The sequence below is a fragment of the Eucalyptus grandis genome, chromosome 7, assembly GCF_016545825.1.
Source record: "Eucalyptus grandis isolate ANBG69807.140 chromosome 7, ASM1654582v1, whole genome shotgun sequence".
In the NCBI taxonomy this organism is placed as follows: Eukaryota; Viridiplantae; Streptophyta; class Magnoliopsida; order Myrtales; family Myrtaceae; genus Eucalyptus; species Eucalyptus grandis.
This window is the reverse complement of record NC_052618.1, coordinates 22,538,674-22,546,814: the sequence shown is the minus strand read 5'-3', so window position 1 is coordinate 22,546,814 and position 8,141 is coordinate 22,538,674. Positions and strand designations below refer to the sequence as shown.

The 8,141-nt window shown below is 38.6% G+C and overlaps 1 protein-coding gene across 1 annotated transcript; it reads right to left on the bottom strand.

Moving 5' to 3' along the window:
- Positions 1–677: 677 nt before the first annotated feature.
- On the bottom strand, positions 678–5,950 carry LOC104453061 (serine carboxypeptidase-like 18). Its single transcript, XM_010067561.3, has 14 exons — positions 5,619–5,950; positions 5,397–5,533; positions 3,812–3,888; positions 3,403–3,525; positions 3,150–3,252; positions 3,000–3,037; positions 2,807–2,908; positions 2,424–2,516; positions 2,172–2,324; positions 1,838–1,909; positions 1,631–1,749; positions 1,320–1,433; positions 1,149–1,203; positions 678–1,032 (listed from the first exon to the last, which is right to left on the bottom strand). The coding sequence occupies exons 1-14, from the start codon at positions 5,741–5,743 to the stop codon at positions 949–951; spliced, it is 1,395 nt and encodes a 464-aa protein (XP_010065863.2). The 5' UTR covers positions 5,744–5,950; the 3' UTR covers positions 678–948.
- Positions 5,951–8,141: the final 2,191 nt, after the last annotated feature.

Genomic DNA, 8,141 nt, shown 5'->3' with positions numbered 1-8,141 from the left:
ATAGAAATAAACATAGGATTAGGATTATCTATATTTACTATTAGGTTTAGGAGAGTTTGATTCATTGTCCAAATTTGGATCACATTTATCTGTTAGAAATTCAATGCGTTATTTGACCGTTTATTACGTCTCTTGAGCTTCATTTGATCGATGAAGTATTAAATTAACGAGATTGGATGCGGTGCGATATGATGGCTTAACATACACAAATTTTTGTAGTATTTTGATAGACTTACCATGATAGGGCTAAAAACATCAAATATATAGATCGGGGAAAAAACCAGACATGTGTCAACTTGTAACCGTAGCCTAGCTAGTTGCCTTATTGTGATAGCCATTTGAAACCTATCCGGGTGCACCACTACTCGTGTGAGCGAGAGCGAGAGAGGGACAAATCACTTTTATTTTATGTTATTCGGGTGGCATAATCTAATCCTACCGATACGGCCCAAATAACTTATCCGATATGTAAGTGAGTCATATATATATATATATATTATTTATTTTTATTTTTATTTTTTTGGTAAAATGTAAGTGAGTCATATTTAGATTTATGCTATCCAAGTTCAAGGATATTCCGTCTATAGCACCGTATTTTCACTGCATAACAATCAAAATCATTCATCAAGTCTCACTTTGGAAGGTTTAGTACGAGGGGTCATGATCAACTCCCAACAGAAAGAGAAGTGATGACGATCAATTGCATAATATGCGGAAGGATCATGTACAGGCATCTCTCTTCAAATCATTTAACAAATTCTTCAGGCCGTCGATCCATGACCATCGGCATCGGCATCGACACTGTGATCCCAAATTCCCCAATTGAAAACTTGCATTATTTGACTGATTACACCGGTTTTACGGATACAAAATTTATGACAAAGCAAGGAGAAAAGAATCCGAAACTATTGCATATCAAGCTAGTCTCCTCAATTCTCCGGTCGCAAGTTAGATTGGATAGTAATGGATGAACCTTCGAAACATCTCGTAACACTCTCGTCGCTTGTACTCTTGAGGCGAATGACCAGCCCCCTGCAGTACATGCACGAAAAACGCGCGCGCGCGTGCGCAGACAAATGAGTTAACTTCCGAGAAGAAAGCAAGTAATTCGTAAAGACGAAAGATTCAGAGAGAAATATCGATCTTGCCTTGAGACTAACATAGGTCAGTCTGTAACCGTGTTCCGAATACTTGATGGTATAACTGCATACGTCAAATAATTCAGAAAGGATTCGGGACTCTGTAATCACAAAACAGAAAAGAAAGAACTAAACCAGAAAGGTTTAAAGAGATGAGAACGTCCGCTCGAGATTACTGACCCGGCAATCTGGCCATCGACAAGCCACGGTCGCCAATCATTCACAATCGTCAGGTCAAGCACCTTGACCCACTGTTGCGTTCCGGTGCTTGGGATGGTGAGGTCGTGATCGCCACTGTGAAAACAAGAAAGTTTCACAACAGTTCAGCAAGAGAGCAAAACCACTTCAATTAGAGTGAAACGGTAATCAGCTGAAAAGCAGTGGATTTTTCTCGTCTCGGCCACGAGAAAGTTTGACTTATGCCTCGATCGGTGTGGATCTAGATAGAGGAACTATGAGGTAGGACATTGAACAAGAATGTTTGAATTTACTTGTATACGAGAACTTGCAACCCTTTGGTGCTGAGGTTCTGGTGAACATCGAGGACACTGCTTACATCCATTGTGTACTGCAGTGACTTGTTACATCTAACCCAGTCGCCAACTGTTCCCTGGTTATAGAGATCAAAACAACGAAATTAAGTAACAACTTTAAGATTATGAGCTTCTCTGAGAATGACGCGAGCACTGGGAGTGTACCAGCCGCACGCCAAGAGCTTCCTGAACGCCTTGATCGTTTGCCCACCAGTAGGACATGGCATAGTTGAAGTTCTGCAGACAAAGTCAATGCATGTTAGTACTCTTCATACACCGTCAAGCTAATCAAGACCAATGCCAGACATCGATTTTTCACTAAAATTTGCACAAATTGGAGATTTGTATGTGAGACTCGAAGCAACATGGTTGGTCATGCTGAAATGAACGATGATACCATACTAGATTGCTTGATCTACAAGTCTTGGGTGTAATTTCATTGCAGATTTAGTACTTATTGCTGAGACAAAACAAGTCTGCAGAGAGAGAAGAGACTCACGTGGCACCAAAATTCAGGGATCTTGGGAGGCGAGAGAATGAAGTTATCGGGGTTCTCTTCGAGAGATCTATAACTGAGCTCTCCACCGGATTTAGGGGATGCCCAGACGCATTTAGGCTCCAAAATGTCGTTTTTGTTTATGTCTTTGATAAGCTGCACAGAAAATGCAAATTCAATAACAAGAATCTCCACAATGATATAATGTCATGTACTGCATGTAGTATGCACAAGAACAAGGTTTAAATCACTTACCCGAGAATAAAATTCATATGCCTCATAGCATTCAGGGGAGGATGTGCTTTCATCGATGTCAGTGTAACTAGCATTGCAACTCTCCTTCAACGTCTGCACGAGAACATTACATGATCGACATCAAATTCAGCAATCCCAGGAAAATGATATTGCCACATCGTGACAAAACCAACTAAAGCTAGAACTTCATGATGGGCTCATATAATATTGACATAAAAGATGATCCATTAAGAAAACGTGTGATCCTAGCAGCATCCTTGTGGGTTCAAATCAAGACATTCAGCGTAAGAAGAGTTGGCTGACTGTAATTCTATTTATTGCTTGAAATACGATTTTCCCAAGAATTCAATACATCAAGTTGGCTATTTCACAAAGCAAAATACCTCATAGAGCTCATCATTTATAAGGCCAATCCGATGAGAAAATATAATTTTTGAGTTGTCGTTAATGTCTGCATCAATTCGTGGGCATCCAAGAATGTAACCCTGCAACAATGTAAAAAGCACAAATTAGGGATTGCAATTATTAGGCTAGTCTGAATTATTACTTGAAGCCGAGCTTAGATTTCCCTTATACCTTGAGATTCAAGCGCGGGACAGAACCAGCTTCATTTTCTGAAAAGTGCAATCAGCAGAGTTTGAGCATTGCAACCCATTTTCAGAAAGTTCAAAAACAGAAAGCTGAAAAGAAAAATGTAACCTAGTATCAAAGATCATGGCTACTTACCATTTACAATATGATTGACTAGGAGACTGCCAGAAATGCCCGAATAAGAATCAACGCCAATAAATAATTGGAGTTTCAAATACTGTGGGTGTTGAATCAGCCACTGCATTCCAAACAAAGAACAAAATCTCATCAAATAAGCAGATCGACCTTCTAATTGATGCTTCTTAAGGGGAAAAAAAAAAAAATTACTCAATTGCATTCTCAGAAGTGAAAACCGAAATACAACATCACTTTGATGAATTTTACTCACTTTTCTCAAGAACTTATAGGTTTGCCAGCCAGCTTGTGTGTCTGAGGTGTACCAACCAGAGGCAGTTGTGGAATAAGAGAAGCCAGTACCGACTGGTGCATCAACGAACAAAACGCTTGCTGTCTGAAATTTATCACACTCATTACGCAAAAGCACCAGAAGGAAGAAAGGGAAAAAAATGACAAAAATCGAGAGATAAAAACATGTGATTTTGGGGCTATAAGCACATAAAACATCACAGAACTAGGCAGTCATTTGGCATGCTCAAAAGTGAAAGGAGAACCAAGAATTCATACATTCAATAAACGCAACAGTTTCAGGTGTCAACAAAGCTTTCGAGACTAAGAAAAACAATATACATGTTTAATAGGTAAAGTAAGATACGAAGAAATTTTCCTAAACAGAATACCTTTGTCCAAGAGTATGGATAGTACTCCAGCTGTGGCACACCTCCTTCATATTCAGTGATGTTGAATTGTAACGGACCTAAAAAAATTTAAAAGTCAGTGCCAAAATTTTGCCAGTAATAACTTTCACCAACGATTCTACTTCTTCAGGCTGTAATTATACTAGAAAACCGAGCCAGATCAATTTCCAATCACTGAGGGAAGATGAAAAACATAAAGTGTCTCCAAATTTGCAATGCTAATATGCATCAGTTCAACAACATGGGTTGGGATGGACACTCTGCAATCATTTGGGTCCTACTTTAGAGTTAAGCATTTCATAAATTTTCAATTCTCTATAGACTTTCCGACTTGGAACAGCTAGAAAACGACTGACAATTTCAAAATGGGATTCTCATAAAAGTGATAAAACTTCCATGAAACCGTTGTCAATTTCGCATTCCCTATAAGAAGCCAAGCTTTTACAATTATCTCTAAACTCGAAAACAATATTGAGTGAGCTTTTTCTCCTCTAAGAGAGACCAAAGCACAAGATGGGACTTGATACTAAATATGCAACCATGAGTAACTGGAAAAATATTTGACTGTTTGGTATATAGCTGCTTCTTGCTATAGTTCAGACTGAGAGCAACAAGTGAGACTAGTTGCACCACATAATATCAGCATCAACCGATCCTTTGGGCTACAGAATTCAAACAGGACTATAGAAAAATAATTCAAGGTATATTAGAATTAAATACAAAAGCAATATACTAAATAACGAGGTGACACTGGTCCACTTTGTTTATATTCTGAGTTACAATCTGCCACTTCCACTTAGTATACTAACTTTGCATACCAGTCTTAGTATATAGAAGAGCAAGACATGACAGACAAGCCTTGCCCATCAGTCTCTTGGGCTGGTGCTCAGTATATACAAGTACGATTTGCCATGTCTCAAGAATTAGTATTCAATATTGGTGCTTCCTACCACAAATTCAATCACAAAAGAACTTGAGTACTGCAACTGCATCTATCATCCAGGTTATTTGTTGGTTCATGACCCACTAGACAACATATTACTTCTGCTATTTCTTTTCATCCTTTCACCCCTTGACGAAACAGAAATTCATTACAGATAGTGCAGAGTGACGAAAGCATCTGTCTGCCATTGTCCTCATTCAATAAACATTAGTTTCTTGTCTGAAAATAAAAAGTTTCTCTTTAAATAGTCAACTTATTAATATTAACTGTCAATTTTAGAAAACTGACCTGTGGCCCCTATACGTTAAGGAAATATATATAAGTTTGCACCATGAACACAACAACAACAGAAACAACAAACCATGTTATCCTGTGGCCCCTATAACGTCATTGTGCCTGTTTCTACCATTAATACAACTGCCTAAAGTAAAACCCAAGTTTTCTGGGAAGGTAAAATACAGGGTTTCCAATCCCAGCAGGGGAGGCGATCAAAATTGAATCTCGGAATAGTGAATATAGTCATGCCGATAGGGCAAATGTGTCCATAGTGACTGGGATGGACTCGCATTCAAAAACGCCCCCTTGCACAACAAACCATGAAATGACAATTGAGAAAAGACTGACCATTTTCAAAAATGAGGCCATTAAAAGCAGAGCAACCAGGGCCTCCACTGTACCAGAGCAAAAGAGGGTCTTCTTTAGGGTTTCCCTCTGATTCAATGAAGTAGTAGAACATCTCCGCATCCGCAACAGAGATGTACCTAAACAATCAAGACAAACCCAACATCACAATTCTCTCTGTTTACCCTGAAGGAAAGCGAACAAGAACAAGAAAGAAACACCTACCCAGTCTCAAGCGTAAAGGGAAGTTCACCATCATAACCAGGAAGAGTCTTGACGATCTGGGCTCCCAAAGCTGCATTGGCCGAGAAGGCCACAAGAAGCAGCAAATGCAAGAAAATCTTGGTCATTTTCTTGGCGCCGCTTCACGCAGTTGCTGCTTCAGCAGCAACTTTGTGCAATGTCTTTACCCTTCTCCTTTCCTCTTTTGGGGACCTCTCAAATCTTTCCGCAAGCTCCTTATGATGATTGTGTATGCAGAAACAGATGGAATCATATATATGTCGACGTGGTCTCAAGGGGTGGGGCAGTGAGTTTGTTGCGAAGGGTATTTCTTCTTGAAATTTGATATGGATGGCAGGATGGAAGTGTTGGTAAAGACCAGGGAGTGACGGGGGGCTGGACTTTGAAGTTCGGTTGTGCAGACTGTGTTGTATCTGAGAAGAAGAAGACAGATTTGGAACGGAGGGTTTGAAGCACAGTTGGTCAAAGGAAATCTAGAGGCGGGATTACGGCAGAATCGCCTTTTGGGCTGTCAACATCTGACGCTCTCGTCTCCGCTTCCCAAATCCTAATTTGCCTTCGACCGAGATAGGGCTCAAGAGTTACCAAGAACATTGTTCAACCTCGTCTGATTTCGGAAAGTTCGACTTTGCCAGGGACATCTTCAATGGAATGCGCGCGCAATGACGTTTGATTTGAAGTTGAGAATATAAGTTATGACTTTTGAGTTTGTTTAGCTTGACAATGGAAGGAATTATAAAAGGGATTCCGATGAATAGATCGAGGGATTTGAACATTTTACACTGTAAGGAGTATGAGTTCTCGAATTTAATTCTCATTCGCAATTGCTTGGAGTTGTGCAACAAGAAAGCATGTATTGTAAATCTAATTCCGATATAAATAACCTGCCTTTAATAAGAGCACCTAAGTCGAACCCTTGCACCAAAAACAAAGGAAGTGATGAATAAATATTCAAAGTGCCATGTGGCTCTCCCAATGTAATTTTGTTAATTAAACTTTTTATTCATGAGTAGATAATTGGGAAGAAGATCCGGAGTGAGAATGAGAGATTGGAAACAAGTAGAAGAAGATTAAAAATGGATTGAGTTGTCCACGGTGGTCAGAATGATGCCGCTTCTTCCCCTTTAACCCTTCAAAAATATAAAACTCTATAAACAATTAGCCTCATATTGAATTGCAATCCCTAATATTGGCACATGGAACCCTAATCCCCAAATCAAAGAATGGCAAGTGGAAGAATGGGGGCCAACATCTTAATTAAGCAGCGTAACTCTTAATGAGGTTAACATGGAGTAATCTATTATTGTGGTTTTCAATCACTAATTCTCATGACGGAATATGTGAAAATAGAAGAAGAAGATTTTATGGTTGAGCTAAGTTTGATGGTACAAGTTGTTGTCATTTCTTCAAGTGAGTTATTTTGAAGATACAAGATCGGGCAAAGGACATAATAGCCAACCTCCTTAAAAGGAATTAAGCATCTCGCTGATCAAGTCAGTTAAGACATGACAAGATTGACAAGAACGCACTACTAGTTGAAATCAAGACTTAAAAGGCAAAGAGAGAAGTTTGAAAGAGAAGTTTGCACGAGTGAAAAAAGATAAGATGTATCAATTGGTATTTATTAGTTCATGCATACGTTGCATCGTTGTCCTAGTTTTCTGTAGTGTTAGAGTTGGTAGGAAGTTTTCTAAGTCTTTCATGGTTCTCTATTTGTATTGCGGTGATTTGGGGAGTAGGATTGAGATATGTTTTTGAAGGTGTAATTGACTTAGTGATACTTTGATATGAATGTCGCCACTTATATTTGAGATCAAGTCAATGGAGCTACAATTTTTAAATTTTCAACATATACTGCCCTTAAATTTTCAATGTGGTGATATATCATGTGGAGCTGTTGATGATGATTGGATCACTATATTAGCGATTTTTTGACAAAAAATTAATTGGAAGAAATATATTAGAATTTCAAACAAAGGTTTAAGAGTAAATTGGTAAAATTGAAGAGTTTACAACTAAATTGACATATGCACAATTGGTTTGTGATTGATTGAATATTTTCTCGAAATAATGATTGTGTTCCTACTTTATTTCATTTAGCGAACCAAACATTGCGTATTACACAAAATAATTTCATGAAAACCTACATAGTTCAATTAGCAATGAGAAGAATTACTAAAAAAGTTTTAAACCTATTGCAATTGTGTTCAATCCTAAACTTATTTTTTTTTGTTGATTGAGTCTTAAAGCTTTTGTAATGGTACCAATTTAGTCTATTCAGCCAACACTAACTTGGACATTTTTTTTAATAATATTATATATATTTTTTATTTTGCCTGTTTTTCTCTCTTTTTCCTCGTTCCTCCTTCTTCCTTTGGCTGGTCGCCGAACCGAGGCAACCAACTAGTGGCAAGCTAGGCAAGGGCAAGCTTGCCCAATCATTGGTGAGGCAAGCCCTTGGTAAGCTCAACCTCACTATCGCTAGGTGAGGGTGAGCTACTAGCA

What these genes read in the sequence shown, in the direction of transcription:
- LOC104453061 (XM_010067561.3), bottom strand. Translation starts at nt 5,743, where the DNA reads ATGACCAAGATTTTCTTGCATTTGCTGCTTCTTGTGGCCTTCTCGGCC. An exon ending in CCCTTTACGCTTGAGACTGG is followed by an intron (nt 5,534 to 5,618) that starts GTAGGTGTTTCT and finishes TTGATTGTTTAG; the next exon opens with GTACATCTCTGTTGCGGATG. An exon ending in ATCCATACTCTTGGACAAAG is followed by an intron (nt 3,526 to 3,811) that starts GTATTCTGTTTA and finishes GATAAATTTCAG; the next exon opens with ACAGCAAGCGTTTTGTTCGT.